This window comes from Cervus elaphus, chromosome 15, assembly GCF_910594005.1.
Source record: "Cervus elaphus chromosome 15, mCerEla1.1, whole genome shotgun sequence".
NCBI lineage: Eukaryota > Metazoa > Chordata > Mammalia > Artiodactyla > Cervidae > Cervus > Cervus elaphus.
The window spans coordinates 30,460,436-30,486,876 of record NC_057829.1 but is presented as its reverse complement, the minus strand read 5'-3'; the positions used below and the strand labels follow the sequence as shown (position 1 = coordinate 30,486,876).

Here is a 26,441-nt window from a genome sequence, read left to right as displayed (position 1 = left end):
CTGTGGCTCGTGGGCTCAGTACGGGCTCAGCAGTTGTGGTGTATGGGCTCAGCTGCTCTGTGGTGTGTGGGATCTTCCGAGATCAGGGATCAAACCTATGTCCCCTGTATTGGCAGGTGGATTCTTAACTGCTAGACCACCAGGTAAGCCCATGGCAATTATTTTTTTCTCAGAAGACTAAGATCACATATTACAAACATCGTCAATTTAGTGCTCCTCATCTCCAAAATTAAGATAATCATGGCACCTATTTCTTAGGGTTGTTAAGATTAAATGAGTTAATAATTGTAAAGTCTTGGAATAGTGCCTGGCACACATTAAGTGCTACATAAGGAGCATTTCCTCCCCATCTCTCATCCGAGAGTTTCTCAGTGACTCCACCCTTTTCCTCTTTCCCTCCAGGCTTCCAGCACTAGGAGTACAACCTTCCTTCCCAGGCTGCCTGAGTGTATTCGTCACCCAGCTCACAGAACACATGGTGCCCTATTCCACGGAGAATCTTTCCTTGGGGACAATGAAAACTGTTCACACACATTCTATTCACAGAGGCTGACAAGCTCTACAAATACACGTCCCGATCTGCAGACACAGCTTTCTAGCTTGGAATGTCACTTCTGAATGACCAGTAAATTAACACAACTGCCAGCCTCCTAGCGTGAGTGGCCAATGTTGTGTTCAACTTTCTAACAAGTTGACAGACCCTCACACAGCCAAGTTTCCTCCCACCCCAAGATTTCTGAAGCCCTGGGAATGCCTGGCTGCCCAGACCTCACAGGTTCTGGGTTCCCAGAAGTGCCCTTTCCACCGGACGACAGCTCTCTGCAGACACTGAATACCATGGGCCAGGAAGGCCAGGGACCTTCTAGGCCTTTTTGTTCATGCTCAAAATGGCCTCAGCCTGCAGACTCCAGTCACATAAAGGAAAGAGTAGGCACCAACAAAGGGGTAAAAATCTAAAAGAAAGATGGCAAAGAATAGGCTGCCTGCAGGGATTTCTTAGACCCAAAGCCTGTCCTGAGTCTGCAGCATATGCCCGCTTCAAAGGGCATCCAGCATGCTTGCTCTGCAGGGGACTGGAATGTCGGGAAGGTGTTGTTTAACTGCCATCATGACCTTCCTTGTTGACTTCCGTGACCTGGGAAAAGGAAGGAGGATCAGAGCAAGCCGGGGAAATTCCTGCCAGATATTTAGGTCAGCTTATACCCAACTCTGTCCCTGCTAACCCCAACTCTGATCCTCTCTTGTGACCAGCTGCAGAAAGGAAAGAAAATCCCTTGGCTCCAAAATGACATCCGGAGAACCAAAGACAGGCCTCAAGAACGTCTACCCATCTGCCAAGAAGCTGCTGCCGAAGGTGGAGGAAGAGGGGGAGGCTGAGGATTACTGTACTCCTGGAGCCTTCGAGCTGGAGCGTCTCTTCTGGAAAGGCAGTCCCCAGTACACCCACGTCAATGAGGTCTGGCCCAAGCTCTACATCGGCGATGAGTAAGTGCCCAGATTCAGCCTCATGTTTGGTAGCCATCCCTTCCTAGGTCACAGCCCGCGCTACCGTCCCACCATGAGCTCTTGCTTTCCAGGTTGGTTCTGACAGAACTCTTTATCAGTTAGGGCTAGGTTTATTTCCCTATTACAGAAAACTCAGAAAAGGGGCTTAAGCAAGATAGAGGTTGGTTTGTCTCACATAAAAGATGCGCAGAGGAAGGAGAGTTGAGGCTGGCATGGCGACCCCAGGGTCATCAGCAGCTCAGGCTCCCATGCCTGGGCCCCACCATCCCCCAGGTGTGGCTTCACTTCTTCAAGGCTGCCTCATGACCTGGCATTGCTAGTAGGGCTCCTGTCACCAACTGTAGGATCCAGACCCCGGGAAGGCAGCGGGAAAGGACATCTTCCCAAAGGGAAGTCCCACCAAAGACTTCCCCTGCTCCTCGCTGCGAGAGAGGCTAGGAAATTGTAGTCTGTTTTTAGCTGGGGATAAGACAAGCAAGAATAAAGTCAGTTCTCAGGTGGGTGGCATAGGAGCACATCACCCTCTGTATCAGGAAGTGTGGTAGACCCAGCAAAGTTGAGGTCACTGTCCCTTGCTCTAGATTTTTACAGCCACCATGCCCCACTCTTCAAAAAAATGGGAAGTGCCTACTGTAAATAATAATAGTAATAACAGTAATGTTGCTTTTGTTGGTCATTAAAAGTCATGTCTGACTTTTTGCAGCCCCATGCCAGGCTCCTCTGTTGATGGGATTTCCCAGGCAAGAATACGGCTGGAGTGGGTTGTCATTTCCTTCTCCAGGGGATCTTCCCAACCCAGGGATCAAACCTGTGTCTCCTGCACTGGCAGGCAGATTCTTTACCACTGAGCCAGAAGGAAAAAAAATAATAGTAATACCTATCATTTATTGACTATTATGTGCCAGGCACTGTGCTCAGCATCTTGCATGAGTGATCTCACTTTATTTTCACTACAGCCCCATGAGAGGTCATCTCATTACTCCCATTTTAAAGATAAGGAAACTGAGGCACAGAGCAGCTAAATAATGGGCCCAAAGTCCACAGCTTGGTAAGTGGATGAGAGCTGGGATTCAAATGCAGTTTTGCCTAACTCATAAGCTTTCATCCTGGTTAGCATTCCTGCTCCTCCCTCCATCCCCCAGGATTCCAGTTTACAACCCACCTCTCCAAGGAGTCAGATGGTACAGAACCCACTCATGTGTGATTTTCAATAGTTGCTGCTTAAAAACCTAGAGATAACTGTCTAGTCATTGGATATCCAGAGGCAGCATTCCTCTTTTTTTCTTAGTAATTTTAAATGGAAAAAGTTACAAAGAACTATATGCCCTTTTACACTAAATTAAACTAAACAGAGTTTTAAAAACAAATTGCATAATCTCCCTTTGTCCTCTCTTAATTCTGCCCTGAGTAACCAGTATTAAACTTACTTTATGTATATCATGGCAAACATAAGGAAACATATGCAAACACTTAAAGGATTTTTATTTCTTTTAAATAATTTTAGCAGGAAAAAGGGAATTAAACGATTCTGTACTTTCAATATTCCTTAGTATAGGTGTGCCATAATTTATCACATCATCTCTCAGTTTTGAACATTAGGGGAACCTGGGCTGTCCTAAATAGGGACTCCATTGTTTACTTTTTAAAAAATTAATAGCATTATTGAGATATAACTTACATTCAGTAAAACTCACCCTTTTAAGGTATACAGTTTAGTGGTTTTATTATATTCACAGAGTTGTGCAACCACTATCTAATTTCAAAGCATTTTCTTCACCTCAAAAGGAAACCCCAAACCCATTAAGTAATCACGCTCCATTCCCCATATTCCCCCAGCCTGAGAAACCACCAATCTGTTCTCCCTTTCTATGAATTTACCTAACCTGGAACTTCACATGAATGGCCGTTCACAACTGGCTTCTTAATACTTAGCGTAATGTTTTCAAGGTTCATCCAAGTTGCAGCATGTATTAGTATTTTATTCTTTTTTACTGCCAAATAATCTCTGTACTATTTTTGCAACTTTTTTCCACTGCATGGCTTGTGGGATCTTAGTTCCCCAATCAGGGACTGAATCTGAGCCCTCAGCAGTTAAGAGTGGAATCCTAACCACTGGACCACCAGGGAAGTCCCTATTTCTGCAACTTTTATGTGAGTCTAGAATTAGTTCAAAATAAAAAATGTATGCACACACTGTGACCCCATATATCACTTATAAGAAATGAAACATACAGAAATAAGAGAACCAATACATAAGGATATATATACAACAATGTTTAATACTGAAGTAGCAATAAAAGGTGTGTGGGGGGATCTGAATATCTTCTCATATTATTAAATAAGTATAGTAAATATACTGTTTTCCTATTTTAAAGGTAATATAAACTCACTGTATAGAGTATAGACATCTTCATTTTCCTAGGTATAATATGTTGACAAGTGAACTTTCTTCATAAGGGTGTATGGATTGAGATAATATAGGGACATGAGTCTGAGCGAACTCTGGGAGACAGTGAAGGACAGGCAGCCCTGGTGTGCTGCAGTCCATGGGGTCGCAGAGTCAGACAGAGCCGAGTGACAGAACAACAACGTCAAATACTAGTGTGGTGTCAAGTACAGAGTAAGCACTAAAAGAGATTAGCTTTAATAATAAGATAGTGATTAGTGTTAAAGAAAACTTTTGAAAAAAAAAAAAAAGAAAACTTTTGAATCTCCCAAAACAATCACTGAAGTCCATCACTCCAAAGCCATTCCTGTTAATACTGTAGTAATTTCCTCTTAGACTTTCTATACGCTACTTTTGGTTTAAAATAGTTGCAATCATATGGATTATTCATTTCATCTTTGTCTTTATCCCACACAGCATCATTCAAAAACTTTTCCCCTTATTATATACTTCTCATATACTTAATTATAATAACTATAATTATATATATCAGATGGACATAATTATCATTTATTTAACCATTTTTCCTACTGTTGGATTTATCAGTCATTTTCATGTTCTTGCTTTTATAAATAATGCTGCAGTGGACATCTTTAGGTATAAATATATTTTTAATATTTAGGATTATTTCTTTAGATTTGATCCTAAAAAATGGCATAAATGGGGGAAGGACCAGGCTGATTCCCAAGAAGCACCTCACTCTTTTGCCCTCCTCTCACCTCAAGACCAGAATGGCTGGGCATTGCTCAGGAGCCACAATGTTTGGGTCAAATACTGGCTCCTATGTGGCCTTGGGCATGTCACTCAAGCTTCCTGAGCTCCGATGTCTTTACCTATAAGATGTGGGTTCGATGGTTTGATACATTGGATCCTGAGCACAGTTTCTAGCACTGAGTGTGAACTATTAAGAGATCAGGCAGCTTCTGGAAACTCAACTCACGGTGTGAGAAGAAGGTAAAGGACAGTCACCACACTTTGCCACTAAGGGTCCCTGTGTGTTAAGGGCAGCCCTGGGATAGAAAACACCCCCAGTCACATTTCTCCCGCGAGATGCTATCATAAACCCAAGGCCAGGTTGGAAGGAAGGTCCCTCCTGATGGGCCTTCTCCAGACAGCTCCCTCCACAGACACTGTCCTGGCCTTCCAGGGACCCGGGTGGCTGAAGGCCCACGGGGGCAGCGCCACATCAAAGCCCTACAAGCCTGTGGGTTCCAGAATTTCTAAAGCTTTTCTCAAGCCTAGTTTATCTCAAGGGGATCACCAAATGGGATGCCTGGTGACTCCAAGTTCCCACTGCTTACCAGCCTGGGGAGGGCAGAGATGCCCCTGCCCTGCCCACCACCACCACAGTCTGGTGAGAAGAGGTCACAGATGGGATAGCAATGTGGTTGATGTGAAGTGTGCTGGTTCAGCAGTGGGGGGCGGTAGGCCCCCCTAGGAAGCCACCTTTTGGATGTCCTCATGGGGAAGTCTTCCTCCCTCAAGGGCTCAAGGCACAGCCACCGTCTCCCACACCTTGGTAGGGGGTCTGAATCTCCAAGTGGGAACTGGAGGGACAGTGTGGAGTACAGCAAAAGCCATCCAGCAGGGATTGAGGCAGAGAGTTCAAGCCCCCAGCGTGGGTGGCCACTCTGTGTGGCCTTTGGCAAAACAACTTATTGTTCTCGGACTCAGTTTCTTTATTTGTAAAATAAAGGGATAATTTCAAAGGCCCCTTCTAGCTCTGAAGTAAAATTCTTTAAGAAATGTCTTATTAAATAAATTAGGCTTTATTAGGCTCAAGCACATACTTGTTTTATTACTTTTAAGTCATTCAAATTAGATTCAAATTAGGTTAACCAAGTGTTGCCCTCCAGAGAACCAGGGACTGGCATCAATGATGAGATAAGAATAATTCATCACCTCTTATCAATCAGCAGTCCCTAAATGGGTGCTTCACAAGTGCTTCAGGATGCTTGAAAGCACTAAATTTCTGTAATTTAAATATTCTCACTTTAATCTCATTCACATCTTTCATTTGCTTAGCAAAATCTTTGTTTCTTTTTTCTCCTTGATAGTCAGCAGGGGGGCAAGTATCCTGGCTACAGTCAAAGTGACTGCAAATTCCCAGGCAGGACAGGATCCCCATAGTAAGGCATCATTGAGAAATCTCGCCTCCCTTTCACAACAGAGGCGGTCCTATGAGCCAACGCCAGGGCTCTGAGAAGTTGCTCTGCTGCTTGAATGGCGGGGATTCTATTTTTATTAAAATTACAGTGGCCTCCAAGGTCTGCCTTTTAGGGTCATCGACAGCCAGCAGCCTCTCCCCATCAAGCCTGACTCTTCAAATGCCTGCACCTGCCCCACTCAGCCTGAGCTCGCTTGCCAAGGGGTCTCTCTTTCTCCTCCTTTTTGCTCCCAAGCAGACCACCAGCCTCCAAAGCCAGAGGCATCTCCAAGGTTGGTTGGTCAAAGATGCTGGAGAGGGTTGTTAAGTTGCTAAGTTGTATCTGATTCTTTGTGACCCCATGAACTATATACAGCACACCAGGCTTCCCTGTCCTACACTATCTCCTGGCCTTTGCTCAAACTCACATCCATTGAGCCAATGATGTCATCCAACCATCTCAACCTCTGTCACCCCCTTCTCCTCTTGCCCTCAATCTTTCCCAGCATCAGGGTCTGAGGTGAAGGCAAAGCAATGGCTGAGACAGTCCTCAGTTTGAGACAGGACCTCTCACTGGTGTGTACCCGGATAGCTGCAACCTCTGCCCTCAAAAAGAAAGAACTAATTCGGCCTTGAGGCACCAAGTAGAGCTAAAATTTGACTGTCTTTTTTTAGGGTGGGCCATGGAAGCTGAAACTCCAATACTTTGGCCACCTCATGTGAAGAGTTGACTCATTGGAAAAGACCCTGATGCTGGGAGGGATTGGGGGCAGGAGGAGAAGGGGACGACAGATGATGGGATGGCTGGATGGCATCACCGACTCGATGGGCATGAGTTTGAGTAAGCTCCGGGAGTTAGTGATGGACAGGGAGGCCTGGCGTGCTGCGATTCATGGGGTCGCAAAGAGTCGGACACGACTGAGCGACTGAACCAAACTGAACTGAACTGATGGCTAGACTAGGATGAGTGAAAACACAGCCAAGGTTGACAATTTAACATGCTGAATGTCACCTGAAAGAACCAGAAAATCTGGACTCTGGGCCTCCAAGTATCAAAGGCGACTAAGCACAGCTGGGCACCAGTGATGGGCAAGGTGCTAGGGGAGAGGTGCCAATGGTCCTGCCCCCATTGGGCTTTCTCATACTGGGTGGCAGTATTTTAGCAAAGGCCCCTGGCAATGCCAACCATTTCCTTTCATGGTTAGCCGAATGCCTTGTCTAATCATTAATACAATGGCATGTCTTGAAACCAGGCCTTCTATGCATTGTCTTTTTCCACTTAGCCTCAATCCTTGGAGGCCTAGAGCCTAGTGGGGTGAGGAAGATGACGGAGACACTCCTGAGGAGTTAAAAACACGGAGGCCACCTTAGGTCTTTGCGACAGTCAATCTCTCCTGAGAACTAAGGAGAGTGGCATATATTTAAACACTAAGTGAATATATGACATGTTCATTACTGAAGATTTACACAACACAGACAAAAAGAAGGACATTAAAATTCCCTATAACCCCATTACCCAGAGATAACCACCGATAAATTCCATTGTACATCTTCCTGTTGCTTGCTACCTCCTTGTTCAGAATTTATCTTTTAACCTTTCAAAGAAACTTGAATATCACATCACTCAACTTTGTAAGAATCTTGCAGGGAAAGTACTGCCAGTGTAATTGGTCCTCTTTAACAAATAAAGAAATCTGAGGGTCCCAGAGGTTTCATCATCGGCAAGTAACAAGAACACCCAGAAAACAGACAGCTGGTGAATCCTGCCTTCATATCAGATGAATTGAAGGAGACCAAAAACTAGAACTGTGCCTGTTTTAAAATTCACCTGCAAGGAGTAGGTGTGGCTAAGACTCCAGAGAAGAAGGTCACCATCAGGGTCATGCTCTCAAAATGATGTGCCACCACAACAAGCAGTGTTACACTCACCAGTGTGTGTCTGTGCTGTGCGTAGTCACTCAGTTGCGTCCGACTCTTTGTGACCCCGTGGACTTTAGCCCGCCGGGCTCCTCTGTCCATGGGGATTCTCCAGGCAAGAATACTGGAGTGGGCTGCCATGACCTCCTCCAGGGGATTTTCCCAACCCAGGGATTGAACCCACGCCTCCCACATTGCAGGCAGATTCTTTACCAACTGAGCCACCAGTGAAGCCAGTGTGTGTCACAGGCATCAAAAAATGACAGGATGTGGGCCATGGTGAACAGGAATCCACAGGTGTGGGAAATCAGCAGGTCCTCACATGTGAGGGTATGGAGAACCACCCCATCAGTAGTGGACGTTCAAACATCAATTCCCAGGGCAGAATCCTGGCCACTTGGGAGCAGCTGGTGGGCGGCTTGGGCAGACGTGTACATACATGTCCCTCCTCCCCTCTGTGAGAACACACACTTGTGGGAAATGGGCTTCTGGGCAGGGGCTGAGGTATGTAGGACGGGAATCAATAGGGCCCCAAGGGGTCAGAAAAAGCAGAACACCAAGAGCTCTGTCCAAGGAGACTGTTCTAGTCACTCCTCAAGGTGGAAGGGGTGCTGGTTAAAGCAAGCTTCGTGGAGAAACTTCGAGGGGCTGGAAGGAGGAAGGAAGGGAAGGTCTCTGAGGAAACTGGACCTCAGGAGAAAGGAGTCCCTTCCTTGGCCCTCCAACCCAGATTCAGAATCCACATTTGAGGTCAGAGGTTCACAAGGAAGGGAGAAGTGCCAAAGAGAACTGGGTCAAAAACAGGGATATAACAATGTTCTTCAAAAGTGAAACTGTCCAGGGGACTTCCCTGGTGGTCCAGTGCTTAAAACTCTGCACTTCCAATGCAGGGGGTTCTGGCTTGATCCCTGATAGGGGAACTAAGATCCCACATTGCATAGCTAAAAAAAAAAAAATTTTTTTAAAGTAAAACTGTACAAGTCCAACAAATGTGAGAGAACAGGTCCGACCGCATTGCTAAAATAAATTAATAAAAACAAGACACCTCTTTTGGTCTATGAAATTAGCAATAAGCAAAAATCAGAATGTTAATTTGAACATGCTTTCTAGAAGATAATTTAGTAACAAGTATCAATTGTGTTCAAAACACTCATGCCCGCTGACCCAGCAATTCCGCTTCAAAAAAATGTCCCCCAAGGACACAGAGATGTGCTCAAAGATACAGCAAGTTGTTTGTTTACAGTTACTTATTATAATAACCACTACTCTCTCTCTAGGATAGAGACAGAGAGACAGACCAGAGAGAGAGAACACAAACGTCCAAAGCTAGGGACTTGAGGAGGGAAAACTGAGGTTCATCTATGAAAGGGAATAGTATGCAGCTACTGCAGGCTCTATGTTGACATAATAAGATGTTTACAGTATATCACCATACAAAGTTTTTAAACTGTATATATGGTATTACCATTATCATAATATTACCATATTACCCCCAACCATTTAATAGAATATAAAAATATATTCATGGAAAAACAACTGGAAGATCTTATTTCAAACGGCAAATAGTCCTTATCGCCAAGGAGTAGAAATACATGTGTTTTTGTGTTGGGGGGAGCATATTTGTTTTCCATGTTCTACAGAGAGCATGTGTTAGTTTTGTAATTAGCTGACACTTTAAAAATGAACAGATTACCAACATCTAGGATTTTTCAAACAACCAGAAACTAAGGCTGCTGCATCACCTAGATTCTAGGAGTAATTTCTTAACCCTGTTTTTTTTTTTTTTCTTTTTTGAGCTTTACCCCTTCAACAGAGGCACATTTCTTAGTTTTTCCCACATCTCTGAATAGATGGCCCTGAAAGTTAAGAATAAAACAACACAGTGCCAAGCGGCGCCCTCCAATCCCACCAGTGACAGACGAGCTGGGTGTCTGGGCCAACTGGGGACCTGCCTCCAAAATGGCTGCTGTCTACTAACAGTCACTTTATGTATCTGCAAATCCCCTTGCTGCCGTTGAGTCCTCACCTAGACTCTGAGTAAGTCAAGCTGGGGGAAATTCTCAGAGGGGTGTGTGAGGACACCACCCCCAATTCTGGGCCCAGGAAGACACAGAGCCCAAAAACCTGCAACAGGCCTCAGGATACCCACCAGGTCTAATCTTCCCCATGAACCCCCTTCTCTCTTTCAGACACAGTCAAAAACCCGCTCTGGGAGGGAGGGGAGAATGTGGACGTGTCATGAAATAAGTCTTGTTGCCTATCTACCTTGATCCTTGACCCCCAAAGGAGCAAAGTGCAAATTGCTATTTATTCAAACTGCCATTTGATTACGTTGAAACCCAGCTGCAGAACCCAGAGAGACCAGTCTTTATGGTGGGTAGGAACTTCCTGTCAAGGACAGTTAATTTTAATTTTTCCACTGAGCTCAACCTCAAAGTGAGGTTGATTGCTACTCGGCAAGATGGACTGCATTAGTGGAGGCTTTAATTGAGCACAGATCTAGGTCCCAAAAGCATAATGTTTGTTGTATACATACTTTGGGGCAAGGAGAAAAATGAAAAACAGACCTTTCTGAGGAAAAATTGAAAGCATAATGTGTTTCATAGTCAGCATGGCAGCCCCAAAAGCCAACTGGGGGCTCAGTGGAACTCCGCGCCTTGCTATGCCTCTGTTCCCATGGGCTGTTTGCACATGTCTAAAAGCTCACTGTGGTTCCTCTCATGACCAACAAAAAGCCCCAGGAAACCAGTGATAGATGCAGGGCCCTTGGCATGTGTTTCTGCTGCATGAAGGTGCAGGGTATTGATCCACGCTGGCATCCAATATGCTCACTTCTGTCCATATCTTCTTACCAGTGGCCTTGAGATGAGCCCTCAGCTGGAGGACACTGCCACTTTTTGGCCTCTTACTGTTATGGTTCCAGACCTTGTCACCTCTTCCCTGAGTTGCAGAACTGGACTTTGCGCTGTTGAGGGAGATGTCATCTCAAAGCTCAGATGGGATCACCTGTCTCAAACACAAAAAGCTCTTCTCAACCCCCAAATGCACATTCTGACTAGCAAGCACTCCATGGTCAGATCCCACACTCCCTCTCCAGACCTTTCTCTCCTCTCCTCTCACATTATATGCTCTGCCCAAACCAGTCCCTTCCCTCCTGCCCCTATTCCCAGTCCATCAGCAAGTCTGCTGTGACTCAGTCCAACCACCTTCCTCCCTTGGCCACATGACTGTGACACCTCCAAAAGAGCTCCCCACTTCTATTTTTCGCTTCCTTTCAATCCATCTCCATGCATCAGCCAGACTGATCTTAAAAAAGTAAACAACACTCACCCCTTCCTTAAAGTCCTCTGTGGCATGTGGCATTCTACCACACCGAGAATAAAATCTAGACTCTCCCCTATGACCTACAGGGTCCACCATGACCCAGCCCCTGCTTTCGGTTTCCTCTTGCACCACTACCATCCTTGCAATTACAGCCACACATCTCCCTTCTGTTCTTAGCTCTTGCTGTTGCCTCTGCCTGAATAAAACACATTCCCTCCCCCTCTGCCCCTGCCTAGGCCCTTATCACCCCGTTGTCTTAGTTTAAATGCCACCACCCGGGAGGGACCTTCCCTGATCACCTTACCTAAAGCAGGACTACAGTGATTCTGCACAGCCTACCGCTATCTGAAATGGATCATTCATTTATTTGCTTTCCCCAGAATCTAAGCTTCCCAAGGGTCCTTGACTAACTGCTCATTGCTGCAGCATCAGTATCCAGGATGGTGCTTGGCACACAGTAGATTCTTTTCCTGAACGGCTTTCATTATCTCCAGTCCATCCCTTAGGTCGTGCTATTTCTTTGGCTTGGCATGCCCTTGCCTCCCTCTTCTCCTCCATCACCAAGTGTTGATACCTATAGTAAGGCAGGCTCAAAACCCTCTTTCCAATAAAGTATTTCCTAGCCCTTCAAGAAACGATAACTCCTGCTTCCTCTGTCCATGTTCCAAGGTCACCTACTTTAACATGAAATTTACTCTTTGTTCCTGAAAAACCTTGCCTAGAAAGATAAGGCTATAAATGAGAAAATAATCTCAATGTTGGCTTCAGGAACTTCCTAAAATCAGTTACAGCAACAGACAGCTCAAACAACTCTCTTTCTCTAAACAGTGCTTTGCCCAAGGAGGCAAAGATTTACTTATCAAAGGAAGGAGTATGTATAGTGTTCACCAATCTCCTGAACATCATGATCAAGAATTTTGCCATATTCTCACACTGAATGACCCATTTTCAACCATTCTTTTGAGCCTCACCCTTCAAACCCCAGAAATATCCAAGGGTTCAGAGGAGGGGCTGCTTTAAGGGGTCTCCTGAGGTTCTGTGAAGGTGGTCCTCTCCCTTTCATTTATTCAGCTTGGCCTAATGGAACAGGTTATTCTGACAGTGTTAGAGGAGATCTGACATCTGACAGTCCACTCCCGCCACCACTGGAGTGTCCAGCACCAAGTTCTTCTGTATTTGGTGAATGAAAGAGTGAATGGACAAATGAATAGGTTGCCCACTCTCCGCCTTCTCTAAACTGCTGAACCAGAAATATAAAAAAGACAAAGTGGCCAGGGGGTCAGCAGGAGCAGGGCTTCCACAAGGGAAGTCCTTCATTTCAGTCAGTTCAGTTCAGTCGCTCAGTTGTGTCTGACTCTTTGCAACCCCATGAATCACAGCACGCCAGGCCTCCCTGTCCATCACCAACTCCCAGAGTTTACCCAAACCCATGTCCATTGAGTCGGTGATGCCATCCAGCCATCTCATCCTCTGTTGTCTCCTTCTCCTCCTGACTCCAATCCCTCCCAGCATCAGGGTCTTTTCCATGAGTCAACTCTTTGCATGAGGTGGCCAAAGTATTGGAGTTTCAGCTTCAGCATCAGTCCTTCCAATGAACACCCAGGACTGATCTCCTTCAGGATGGACTGGTTGGATCTTCTTGCAGTCCAAAGGACTCTCAAGAGTCTTCTCCAACACCATAGTTCAAAAGCATCAATTCTTCGGTGTTCAGCTTTCTTCACTGTCCAACTCTCACATCCATACATGACTAATGGAAAAACCATAGCCTTGACTAGACAGACATTTGTTGGCAAAGTAATGTCTCTGCTTTTAAAATATGCTATCTAGGTTGGTCATAACTCTCCTTCCCAGGAGTAAGTGTCTTTTAATTTCATGGCTGCAATCACCATCTGCAGTGATTTTGGAGCCAAGAAAAATAAAGTCTGACACTGTTTCCCCATCTATTTCCCATGAAGTGATAGGACCGGATGCCATGATCTTAGTTTTCTGAATGTTGAGCTTTAAGCCAACTTTTTCACTCTCCTCCTTCACTTTCATCAAGAGGCTTTTTAGTTCTTCTTCACTTTCTGCCATAAGGGTGGTGTCGTCTGCATATCTGAGGTTATTGATATTTCTCCCGGCAATCTTGATTTCAGCTTGTGCTTCTTCCAGTCCAGCATTTCTCATGATGTACTCTGCATATAAGTGAAATAAGCAGGGTGACAATATGCAGCCTTGACGTACTCCTTTTCCTATTTGGAACCAGTCTGTTGTTCCACGTCCAGTTCTAACTGTTGCTTCCTGACCTGTATACAGGTTTCTCAAGAGACAGGTCAGATGGTCTGGTATTCCCATCTCTTTCAGATTTTTCCACAGTTTATTGTGATCCACACAGTCAAAGGCTTTGGCATAGTCAATAAAGCAGAAATAGATGCTTTTCTGGAATTCTCTTGCTTTTTCGATGATCTAGTGGATGTTGGCAATTTGATCTCTGGTTCCTCTGCCTTTTCTAAAACCAGCTTGAATATCTGGAAGCTCACGGTTCATGTATTGCTGAAACCTGGTTTGGAGAATTTTGAGCATTACTTTACTAGGGTGTGAGATGAGTGCAATTGTGCGGTAGTTCAAGCATTCTTTGGCATTGCCTTTCTTTGGGGTTGGAATGAAAACTGACCTTTTCCAGTCCTGTGGCCACTGCTGAGTTTTCCAAATTTGCTGGCATTTTTGAGTGCAGCACTTTCACAGCATCATCTTTTAGGATTTGAAATAGCTCAACTGGAATCCCATCACCTCAACTAGCTTTGTTCGTAGTGATGCTTTCTAAGGCCCACTTGACTTCACATTCCAGGATGTCTGGCTCTAGGTGAGTGATCACACCATCATGATTATCTGGGCCATGAAGATCTTTTTTGTATAGTTCTTCTGTGTATTCTTGCCACCTCTTTTTAATATCTTCTGTTTCTGTTAGGTCCATACCATTTCTATCCTTTATCGAGCCCATCTTTGCATGAAATGTTCCCTTGGTATCTCTAATTTTATGAGATCTCTAGTCTTTCCCATTCTGTTTTTTCCTCTATTTCTTTGCATTGATCACTGAGGAAGGCTTTCTTATCTCTCCTTGCTATTCTTTGGAACTCTGCATTCAGATGGGAATATATTTCCTTTTCTCCTTTGCTTTTCACTTCTCTTCTTTTCATAGCTATTTGTAAGGCCTCCTCAAACAGCCATTTTGCCTTTTGCATTTCTTTTCCATGGGGATGGTCTTAATCCCTGTCTCCTGTACAATGTCACGAACCTCTGTCCATAGTTCATCAGGCTCTCTGTCTATCAGATCTAGTCCCTTAAGTCTATTTCTCACTTCCACTGTATAATCATAAGGGATTTGATTTAGGTCATACCTGAATGGTCTAATGGTTTTCCCTACTTTCTTCAATTTAACTCTGAATTTGCCAATAAGGAGTTCATGATCTGAGCCACAGTCAGCTCCTGGTCTTGTTTTTGCTGACTGTATAGAGCTTCTCCATCTTTGGCTGCAAAGAATATAATCAATCTGATTTCAGTGTTGACTGGTCAAACAGGAGATGGCAAGAGTGAACGTCGACATTCTAGTAATCAGTGAACCAAGATGGACTGGAATGGGTGAATTTAACTCAGATGACCATTATATCTACTATTGTGGGCAGGAATCCCTTAGAAGAAATGGAGTAGCCATCACGGTCAACAAGAGAGTCCGAAATGCAGTTGGATGCAACCTCAAAAATGACAGAATGATCTCTGTTCGTTTCCAAGGCAAACCATTCAATATCACGGTAATCCAAGACTATGCCCCAACCAGTAACGCTGAAGAAGCTGAAGTTGAACGGTTCTATGAAGACCTACAAGACCTTTTAGAACTAACACCCAAAAAAGATGTCCTTTTCATTATAGGGGACTGGAATGCAAAAGTAGGAAGTCAGGAAACACCTGGAGTAACAGCAAATTTGGCCTTGGAGTACAGAATGAAGCAGGGCAAAGGCTAATAGAGTTTTGCCAAGAGAACGCACTGGTCATAGCAAACACCCTCTTCCAACAACACAAGAGAAGACTCTACACATGGTCATCACTGAAATCAGATTGATTATATTCATCTCAGTGGCTAGGCCTATTTAGAAGCTAGAATCGATGGCAAAAACCTGTGGACTGAGCTCAAGTTTTCCCCAGATGCTGGCCAGGGCTCTGCCTATCAGCCTGTCTCTCTCACCCAGGGCAACCGCGCTGGACCGCTATGGGTTGCAGAAGGCAGGCTTCACCCACGTGCTGAACGCTGCCCACGGCCGCTGGAACGTGGACACCGGGCCCGACTACTACCGTGACATGGCCATCGAGTACCATGGCGTCGAGGCTGATGACCTGCCCACCTTTGACCTCAGCGTCTTCTTCTACCCAGCAGCCGCTTTCATTGACGCTGCCCTCCGCTATGATCACAGTAAGAGACCTTGCCCTCCCGCTGTCCCGCCCCCGTAGGAAGGGCTATCTGCATGCTTAAAGTAAGCCCCCTTCTCAAATTCTGCCCTGCCAAGGTAGCTGGAAACGTCGGATCCCCTGGAGTCTCTGAACCTCACTTAGCGGTGCTGTTGTTGCTGGGGTTTGGCCTCGGATGCCACTAATGGGAAGTCTGGAGGGCTCAGAGGAGAGGTCTTAGGCCTGAGTCTCTCTTCCCTAAGGCACAGCAGCCATCCTTTGAACGCCAGGGGTGGTTGGGAGCCCTCAAAGCTGGGGTGCTGCCAAGATGCTAACTGTGCCTGGGTCCAAACCAGACTAATAGCCAAGGGCCTCGATGCTCGAAAAACCTTAGGGAGCTAATCTGAGTGGAAATCTAGAGACTTCAAATTCTCCTGCTCTCCAACCTAGCTCATACCCGCCTCTCCGATCCTCCCACCCCCGTCATATTCATCCTAGTGAACTCTCCTGTGGAAAGCTGACAACCTCAGAAAGACAAATACCATATATCACTTACATGTGGAATCTAAAATATGACAGAAATGAACCTATCTACAAAACAGACTCCTGGACATAGAGAACAGACTGACGGTTGCCAAGGGGGAGGGGAGGGGCTTGGTGGAGGAATGGAGTGGGAAGTTGGGATTAGCAGAAGTAAGCTTTTATATATAGAATGGATAAACAACCAGGCCCTACTGTGTAGCACAAAGAACTATATTCAATATCCTATGATAAACCATAATGGAAAAAAATATTTTAAAAGACTATATATACATGTATAACTGAATCACTTTGCTATACAGCAGAAATTAACACAACATTGTAAATCAACTATATTTCAATTTTTAAAACTAAAGGATGAGGCTTTCGAGAAAAAAATAAAAAGAAAACTGACAACTTATTCTTTGTAAGTGCCAAACTATACTTTGAGAATCTGAGTCTTGTGCTCATAATGTCCAAGTTTTTCAAGGTTAATTAATAACCATCTTTAAAAATCACAGTGCTAGTCCTTGTGCTCCAAATGCAGTTTTAGCTGCCCTAATCCAGGTAAAGGCTGCAAGGCTATTTTCGAGAGAAGGGCACAGTGTAGGTATGCATCCGGGTGAGATAATATTCCATGATGACTGCAGGTTGCATTTCAGTGGCATTCCATAGAGGTCAGAGGGGCTTCAAGTCCTTGATCTGTGCTCTGACTTCAGCCCCATGTGTCACACACTGAATTATGGGGTCATCACATAATTCAGGATATACAGTTACTAAGTCTTTCTGGCCACAAGCAGTTGGGATTCAGAGGCTCACTGACTGACCAACTAGCCTGCTGCAGAAACTGCAACTTGCAGCTGGGCCTAGGCCACGTCTGCTGGAGAGTCTCAGACCTTGCTTTTATTTTGGTTCAGAAAGCAATGTCAGAGTGAAGGGGAAAAAACAAAACAAAACGCGGAGCTGAAGTGCTTGTCTTAGGGGATGCCTCATTTCAAAGTCATCCTTTTTATGAGTCTATTTATGGACCATCTTTCTGTGTTAGGCACATTCTGGGTTTCCAAGCAGGATCAAAAAGCAACTGGACTCTGACTCATCACCATAAGGTGAAATTCGCCTCAGAGTATTTGAAGTTAACTAAAAACATATTTGACATTAAAAAACAAAAAGATTCAATCACCCGATCCTTCCGATTCTGTTTAATGTGCTCAACTTGCCATTACTATTATCTTCAACCATCCCCTTAATGGAAGGGGCCTGGCTTCAGAGAGGACAGGGCTGCTTTCAAATTCATGCTGCACGACTTACTAACAATGTGATTTCTAAGCCTTGGTTTCTCCATTCAGTGATGAAAATATTTACCTTGAAAGGCTATAATGAGGATCAGCAGTAACCCACAAAAAGCACTTAGCCTAGAACCTGGCACACAGCAGGCTCTCAGATGTGTTTGATAAAGAAAGGTCGCGCACCACGAAGCACATAACCACACCAGCACGTGCATATCATCATGATAAAGTTTCCAATCCCCAAAGGGGTAAAAAAAAAAAAAAAGAAAAAGGAAAAAAGACATTCCAACTTTGAACTTCAGTGGCATGATACATGCATAGGACAGCCTGCCCAGTTCCTGACATGCCACTTTAGAGTCTGCGCCCACTCACTGCTGAATCGGGAAAGAATGGACTGTGGGGTCATATGCTTATGCCCGGGCAGATCTCAGAGCATCGCTGTGGATTGTGACAGGTAGACGGTGTGGCCAAAAGCATCATGCTAGCCAAGAAAGCATCAATAGAGAAAACTATATCCACAGGTCAGAGGACATGCAGGGAGTGTGGGCCTATACCAGCTGGCTGGGGGTGGGGAGCAGGACTGGACAGGACCCTGTTACCAGGTGGGAGGACTGATTCCTTTTTCTGTGCCCTTTGTATCTGCATATCTAAAGACTTCCTCAAGCTGAGGGCTCAAACACCAACCCTTCAGGACCCAGGCAGATGCCATAAATGAATGATGCTGGCTGTGTTGGAGGCTGTGTGTGGAGGGGGTTCTCATGGTTAAGCCAAGAGCCCTGTATTCCCTCCACAGGGGACAACTGCTACTCAGTCCCAGCCGGCGATCATCTTGTGAGAATCTGTGCTGATGTGGTAGATCTGACTTTATAGGAAAAGTCTCCAACCTGGATTTTAACATAAAATTGCTCAAATTTTTAAGTATTGGCAACAAGTTGAAAATCTCTAAAATGCTGCAAAGACCAAACAAAAGAAACCCAATGGCTGTCAGTTTGTAACCTGTGCTCTGAGTAGTCCGAGTAACAAAATAAAATGCTAGTTAGCACCATCAGAGACTCCATTAGTGGAGACTGTGTGCTCAGCCTGTATGGCACATGTAGCAGGCTGCCTGGATGGGTCTCGTCACACACTGGAAAACCACGGGATGCTCCTGTAGCATTTTAGAGCCAGATGCACTCGTATGTTTCTTATTATACTCTTGCTGTAAGAGGTGTTGATGGACAGTCTGGCCAAAAGGCAAAGACATGTCTTTTTCCTCTCTGTCTTTCCTGTTCTTCCTGGGCTAGTTTCAGCTTAGCGCATAGTTTCCCACACTGCCCCTCACAGTCAGTCTCTTTTCGAAAAGCAGAAAAACATCCCTTGTGGTGCTGCAGAGCTGTAATTGTGGTCTGTAGTCAGCCCCATGTCTACCCTACCTTGATCTGACTGTTCCGAAATCACTCACCAAGCAACATCAGTCACTACTGAAAATTCCTGGGAGAGTCCAGTGTCCTGCCCTGAGAGCTGGGGAAACAGAGACCAGGGAAGCCACATGGCATGGTGAGGGTCACAGAGTTAATCAGAGGCCAACGGGCATCCCTTCTGTCACTCAGGCCTCACAGAAGAGTCCTTCGTCCCTATTTTGAGCATCTGGTGACTCTGTAGTATAAGGGGTCACTGAATATCATGAAAGGTGAGACATTCCAGCTGGTTGTAGGATCTAAAACAACTGAATTGTCATGCTTCATCAGAAAAAGAAGTACGGACAAAGTACTGCCACCGGAGCCCCATTTGGACTGCCTTCTCTGCTCTTGGCATGGCATCCTCAGAGCTAAGTTACTGTGGTTTTAATGAAATCTTCTGAGAAATCCCAGGGCAGATACCATGAGGTTCTAAAGATCAGATTTTAGTGTCACCACTCTCCTTTCCTTTTCTTTTTCTTAAACAAACAGTCCATAGGCTGCGTTTGAAGCCATCTTAAAATCTATTATGGATAAGGAAGGTATGAATAAATAAATGAAGTCTGCATTTGAGCAGGAGGCTGATTCTCTGGTGCTTCTGGCTTTAACCAGACCAAGATTTTCAGGGTGTTTTAAGAGTCTCCTAACCCACTGCAGCAAGAACAGGCCTGCCGCCTGGCAGTTCTAACACACCACATATCCTTTTTCTGAGGACTTCCATGGGTGCAGACCATTTTGGGAGGAGAAGGAACTCTGCCTTTGCAGGTTCCAAGGTAGTGAGTGGGAGACAAAGGGTATACCCCTCAAACCAAGGGAATGGGATGAGATGAGTTGGTGATTAACAGGCTTGGCCTATATGACTGATTTGTGTGACCGAGACCTGCCTTCTGGTCACCAGGGAAAACACGCCACTAGGTAAACAGTAGAGATGAGACGGCTGAACGGCATCAACAATGCAATGAATTTGAACTTGGGCAAACTCTGAGAGATGGTAAGGGACAGGGAGGCCTGGCATGCTGCAATCCATGGGGTCACAATGAGTCGGACATGACTGGGTGACTGAACAACAAGAGATTCTGGATTTGACTTTTCCTCATAAAACTGTGGGAATTCACCTTTTGGGTAAAAGGTCAAAGGAGGAATGCTTAACTGAAATCATTTCTCAAGCATAAATTGTGGCCTATCAGTGGACTAAGAAATCAATTTAGAGGCTGTGACTAGTACTTCTTGAAAATTTCAAAAGATTAGGAAAGAACAGAAAACATCAGCATGCCTGGCATGTGGCAGAAGTGCTAATTATTTTGTAAAACTCTTTTCTGATATACACATACCTGTGAGGCCCCTTTCTAGCCTTTAAGGTCTCTAGTGGCAGTGGCCTGGGCTTGAATCACGCCCTGCCATTTCCCAGCTGTGTGACTAAGACACAGCACTTCTGTGCACTTCAGCCGCCTCCTTTGTCAAACAGGGCCACTGATTTTCTCTACCTCATCAGGTTGTTGTGAGGACTGACTAAAATGCACACAAAGTGCTTGGAAGATATGGGGTGGGCTGAGCCCATGTACGTGTTAGCTGTGAATTTTATGCCGGTGGGCAACGGGATGTAACACAGAAGAGTTTGAAAATCACTGATCTAGAAAATGCAACCCTGACAATGATCCCTTCCCTCAGGGTCCTAACCCTGGCTGGCGTCTACCTCACAGAGAGTCGCCGGCTTCCTCTGGTGCGGGCCATGCTGTGAAAAGGCCAAAGGCAGCCTTCCTCCTTGTCTCCCGAGAGCAGGTTTTCACCATCCAACACTGGGCCCACAAGGGTGTTGTAGCAAGAGATACAGAACAGAGGGGGCAGTGCGCTGAGACACCGGGGACAGTTCCTCGGCCCGAGGAGACCCACCAAGCTCACGAGGCTGACGGCACTAGCACTGCCGTCGTAAAAGCAAAATTCAGCCGACCCGGCATTAGGGCCACTGTCGTAAAATCGGCGGGAAGGGGCTTCTGCTGGAGCCGAGATGCTCCAGCTCCTTTCCCCTTCTCTCCCCTTCCCCTCCTCCCACTTAACAGACTTCAGGCTCCCTAGAGTTAATGAACTACAGCTTTCGTCTGTTTCAAGTCTTTAGTCATGACAGAAAGAATTACCCTTTTTGCCAGGAGAGGAAGAAACGCTTTAGTTATCAGCAGAGCTGGCAAGGGGCCAGGCAGCCTCTGGAACAGTCCGTGGGGATTAGAATGCCAGAGGTAGCCATTCCACTCCAGCAGCACAGTCATGCCCCTAAGCTGGGCCAGCCCCCAAACCCCATCCAGCGCTGAAGAAGCTAGCCCTGCTCTGGCCTTTCTAACCAAGGAGCACAAGGAAAAGGCGGCCACACCTGCAGCTCAGCTACCAGGATTGGAGGCATGCCTGGCTAGCTTGTGCAGACTCTTGGAGATGAATCACGATAAAATTAAGTTCTTTATGAGGGGCCTTACGAATCGGGTGTGGGTGGGTGTGTGTGTCTTATGCTGCTGTCGCCACTGACTGTCAACCTTTGGGCTTAGTCCCATGAGGTGAGGGATGAGGATGAGAGGGACACAGAGCCGCGTCCCCTCAGAAGTGTTCTTTGCCAAGCTCTTCATATCTCCTGACAGCTCCACAAACCCAGTGACATCTGTGATCATCTTTCTCCTTGGTCATCCTTCCAGGCCTGGGGCCTGAGACTTAGGAACAGCTTTGGGGTCACACAGCTTAAGCTTGGCCCCAGCAAACAGACCCTAGAACCGTAGGAGAGGACCACCACTGCACTGGGATGGCAGCAGGGCAGTGCTGGGGACAGCCAGAGATGCTAATCTCATTACTTTCTCTGTCACCAGGGCACAGTAGCAAGGAGCCACCACACAGTAGGGTCTCAATAACAAATTGCTTTGAACTATTTCCAGTGGTGGCGCTGTCTTTCTGGGTGACCTCTGGCAGTCATTTTGCCTCCCTGAGGCTGTTTCCCCATCTGTAAAGCAGGGATGAGGATAATGAAACCTTGAAGGTTGTATTAAGGATGAAATGAGCTAAAGTGTGTCGATGCACCCTGTGAGCTCTACTCTAGAGCACTGCCAGATCGAGGCCTGAAGGATGGAAAGCTGCTTCTCATGGTGGTTTCTCATCAGGCCCAGCTGTTGCCATTGATGGTGACCAAAGGGAGCTTTTTTCTAGTGGAAGTTCTTCTAGATCTCCAGTTTTCAAATTTTATAGTCTCAGATCTCTTCCACACTCCTAAAAATTACTGAAGGCCTCAAAGAGCTGTCATTTATGTAGGTTAGATCTATCAATCTTTATTAGAAATAAAAACTGAAAAATTTAAGAATATTCATAAAAAAATAATAAAGTAAACCCACTGCATATAACAATGTTTTTATGAAAAAAATTACACTTTCCAAAATAAAGTTAGGGAGAATCATGGCATTATTTTACATTTTTTGCAAATCTTTTTGATGTTAGACTTAAGAGAATCCAAGTGGGTTCTTATATCTGCTTCTGCACACAATCTGTTGTGATACAGTGTCTTGATGGAAGTATACGAAGAAAACCCAGACTCAGATACGTAGTTGGAGAAAGAAGGGATACCTTAATAGCCTTTTCAGAAAACTGTGGATATTCTTCTTTGATATTACACCAAAACTTGACAAGTGACAGTTTCTTAAAGGTGAGCTGTGATATGGGATTTGAAACCATATCTATAAATGTCATACTCTGTTACATGAAAATCCATTCGTGTGTCTTGAACTTTCAATTGAAAGTTGATGGGTAAAATCAACAAAATCATTGAAATCATTCAATGAAAATCATTCAATTAAAAGTTCAAGACACACCAATGGATTTTTTACCCATCATGATTTTGTAATATCTCATATTGGTCCCATGGAAAATCTCATTCACTGAGTTAGGCAGATCTTTGAAATGTTGACAGTTTTCACTGTACATTGTCGAAAGACACATTTGTTAATATCACTGCTGATCTTAACAGAAAAATCTTAAGAGTATTGTGAAACTGTCAATCTCACAGTGGTAGATACAGGTTTTCCAAAAATTCTAATTTTTGCTTGAAAGCTTGTTTTTATCACTGGCAACAGATACTGTCAGTTGTTTTCTTTGATGTGACAGGCTCACTTCGTTCACTTCTGATAAAAAGTCTGCCAAACACCCAAGTTTGAATTACCATAGTTTTTCTGTCATTCACTCTTTTAAGTAAAAATGGTATTTCATGAAACACCATAAGCTGAATTAGCAAAATTCAGCTTGCAACTCAATCTCTCATAAGCTTTTCCTTGAGATAACAACCGTACTTTGGTTTGTAGCCTAAGTGCTTTATATATATGTATCCCATTTCATCACACAGAATATTAAGAAGTGTACCAAGGGCTGAAATTTGATGAAATAATTTGTACTGCTTCATCAAAGATATTCTTAAGGGAAGTTGGCTGGTTTTTCCCCCACGAGTACCTGGTGGTGAATGCAATGATTACTAGTATAGTTCGGTGCCTCTGCCGTGATTCACACTAAAGTTAAATTAAAGTTAAGTCACTCAGTTGTGTCCGACTCTGCGACCCCGTGGGCTGTAGCCCATCAGGCTCCTCCGTCCATGGGATTCTCCAGGCAAGAATACTGGAGTGGGTTGCCATATCCTTCTCCAGGAAATCTTCCCAACCCAGGGATCGAACCCAGGTATCCTGCATTGCAGGCAGACGCTTTAACCTCTGAGCCACCAGGGAAGTCTGCCGTGATTTACAGTAAGGCACCAGCAATTCTTCCTCATTGCCTTTGTACCATCAGTGCAAATGTCAAAACAGTGAATGAGGCAAATATCACTACAGTACTATTTTGAAAATAATGTTAACTCTATAGATCTCCTCAGAGTATCCTGGGAACCCCCAGGGTCTTAAATCATGCTTAAAGAACCACTAGTCTAGATGACGATTTTATCATCTAGATTGTAAGAATAGTCATCCTGTGGTTGTACTACATGACACAGTAAAATTATTTTTGAAAAATCTGATCTTGTGAATTTTACTCGCTTGATTTTGCTCACAGTTGACCTGAGGCTGCTGCCCCTTTTGACAGTTGAAGAAGTTGAGGCTCCACAGGCTGAGTGGCTTACCCCAAACCCAGGTAATTAGGAGCAGAACTGACTCTGGAATCCAGGCCTGCAGGAGAATAGGCTAGGGTTCTATAGGCAGACTGGGTCACGTGGATGCTCACAGACACCATAGGAAGCAGACCATGCCCTCTATCTCTTATGACTGTGGGTAACTTTCTCCTTACTGAGGTTAAATGCATCAGGACTGCAAATGGTGCAGAAAGCCTGCTTTTCTCCACAATCCACCTGCAGTCATGGAAGGGATGGAGTGCATCTGCTTAAAGTGGATTATGGTTCATCCATACAGAGGAACTCTGTGCAGCCACAAGAAAAAATAACAAAGAGCGAACTCTTCAGAGGCTGATATACAAAGATCTCCAAGACACATTGTTAAATGGAAGAAGCAAGGTACAGAAGAGTGTGTAAAACTTGCTACCTTCTGGGCAAGGAAAGAAGAGAAAAAAGTATGTTTTTGCTATGTATATGCACAGACACTTCTCCATAAGAAGAAATTGGTAATACTTGTCACTTTGGGGAACTGAGGAGCTGGGTGGGAGGGAGACTTTTCAATGGGCACCGTATTATACATTTTGAAATCTGAACTCTACTGGCTGTCCTATTCAAAATAAGCACTAAGAAAATAAATAAGGTGAATATATTATAAACATGAAGAAATTACAAGTAAGCACTAAAAAAAAAAAAAAAAAAATCATAAAATTTTTTCTCCTGCACAGCTGATGGAGCTCTCACTTGGAGGCGCTTTGGCAGGTAGGAAGCATCTATGGGCCTTTGACATGCATCAAGCAGTGTATCAAGTTCTTTAAGCAAATTGCCTTTACAAGGACACTACTGAAGATAATTGATGGTATTTCCATTGTACAAGTAGGGAAGCTGGGGCTCCCAGACACTCAGTAAGTTGCCCAGGGTCCTACAATATGGGCGAGGGATCAGGATTTGCGCAGGTTCCACCTGAGCCTCACACGTATGTTCCAACCTCCAAGCCACCCTGCCTCTCCAATGTGGGTCTGTCTTCTCCCCTCTCCATTTCAGATAAGATCCTGGTTCACTGCGCCATGGGCCGCAGCCGGTCGGCGACCTTGGTCCTGGCCTACCTGATGATCCACAGGAACATGACCCTGGTGGACGCCATCCGGCAAGTGGCCAAGAACCGCTGTGTCCTACCCAACCGGGGCTTTCTGAAGCAGCTCCGGGAACTGGACCAGCAGCTGGTGCAGCAGAGGCGACAGGCCCGGCACAGTGAGGCCGCCGAGAAGGCCTGTGAGCAGGCGCCGTAGGCCCCTCGCGCGGCGAGCTGGCCGTTTGGGAGCGGAGAGGGAAGGCCGAAAACAGCTGTGCCCCGTGGCTTCCTCTGTCGCAGGGAAGGCACATGAAACCAAAGCTTGGCTCCTTCCAAACAATCTTAAACTTCCCGGGGGCTGGTGAACAGGGGAGCATTCACAGCGGGCTCCGGGACGAGCCCGGCGCTTGGCTTCCCTGCAAAATGGCGCGGACTGGCTTCCCGGCACAATTGGTTACAGGTGAGTGCGCGGGCGCCGTCCTTGTTTTGTTTTTGTAAGATGGAAGCAGAGAAAAGGATTTAAAAAATTTGTTGACACTGTGCTGTGATTAAACATTTGGTTTTGTCTGAAAGTCACATTCGTAAAAATATAATTTTAAAATATAACTTTATTTTCTAACCACAGAAAAAGCGCCTGTGTTAAACGGTCTGCTCCTCGGGTGGGGAGGTGCAGGCGACAGGGATTTCCTTAAGGGCGGCGGCTGCTGCGTCTTCTTTTCGATAGACTCCACAGGCTCAGGTCACCATCCAGAGATGCTGCTCTCTGCAAGCTGAAGACAGCAAGTTATCTGGGAGGGGTGAGGCGTGCGGGTCCTGAGACCCTGCACAGAGGACCCGTCTTTGGCTTCCCCCGCCTTCCTCAGGGAGCCAGGGCGGTTCAGAAAGTTCAGTCAGTCAGTCGTGTCTGACTCTTTGTGACCCCGTGGACTGTAGCCCGCCAGGCTCCTCTGTCCATGGAATTCTCCACGCAAGAATGCTGGAGTGGGTTGCCATTCTCTTCTCCAGGGGATCTTCTCGACCCAGGGATCGAACCTGGATCTCCTGCATTGCAGGCAGATTCTTTACCGACTGAGCCACCAGGGAAGCCAATAATTTTGAAAAGAGATTTTGGGGGACTGGAAATCTTTCCTTTTGATTCTGGTCCAAGCAACACGAGCTTGTTTTCAGGCCTGGTATAAAGTATTTACAACTGTGTTTGCCCTGGAATGCGAGAACCAGGCAGCCTTGTAAGCCTGCTCCCCACCCCCATGCCCAGCTAATTCAGTC

General features: G+C 45.4%; 1 protein-coding gene across 4 annotated transcripts in view; it reads left to right on the top strand.

The window, feature by feature from the left end:
- The window catches only part of DUSP29 (dual specificity phosphatase 29), a 35,726-nt gene extending 9,580 nt beyond the window's left edge, over positions 1-26,146 (top strand). The window contains exons 2-6 of one of the 4 annotated variants that reach the window (XM_043926965.1): positions 403-655; positions 1,252-1,485; positions 15,563-15,783; positions 24,052-24,129; positions 25,148-26,146. In XM_043926965.1, the coding sequence (XP_043782900.1) occupies positions 1,286-1,485; positions 15,563-15,783; positions 24,052-24,129; positions 25,148-25,392 (744 nt within the window). In that variant the 5' untranslated portion in view covers positions 403-655; positions 1,252-1,285 and the 3' untranslated portion in view covers positions 25,393-26,146. Of the gene's footprint in view, positions 1-402; positions 656-1,251; positions 1,486-15,562; positions 15,784-24,051; positions 24,130-24,404; positions 24,598-25,147 lie in introns of those variants that run through there. The other 3 variants (XM_043926968.1, XM_043926966.1, XM_043926967.1) reach the window with 3 other exon arrangements.
- The last annotated feature ends 295 nt before the right edge of the window (positions 26,147-26,441 follow it).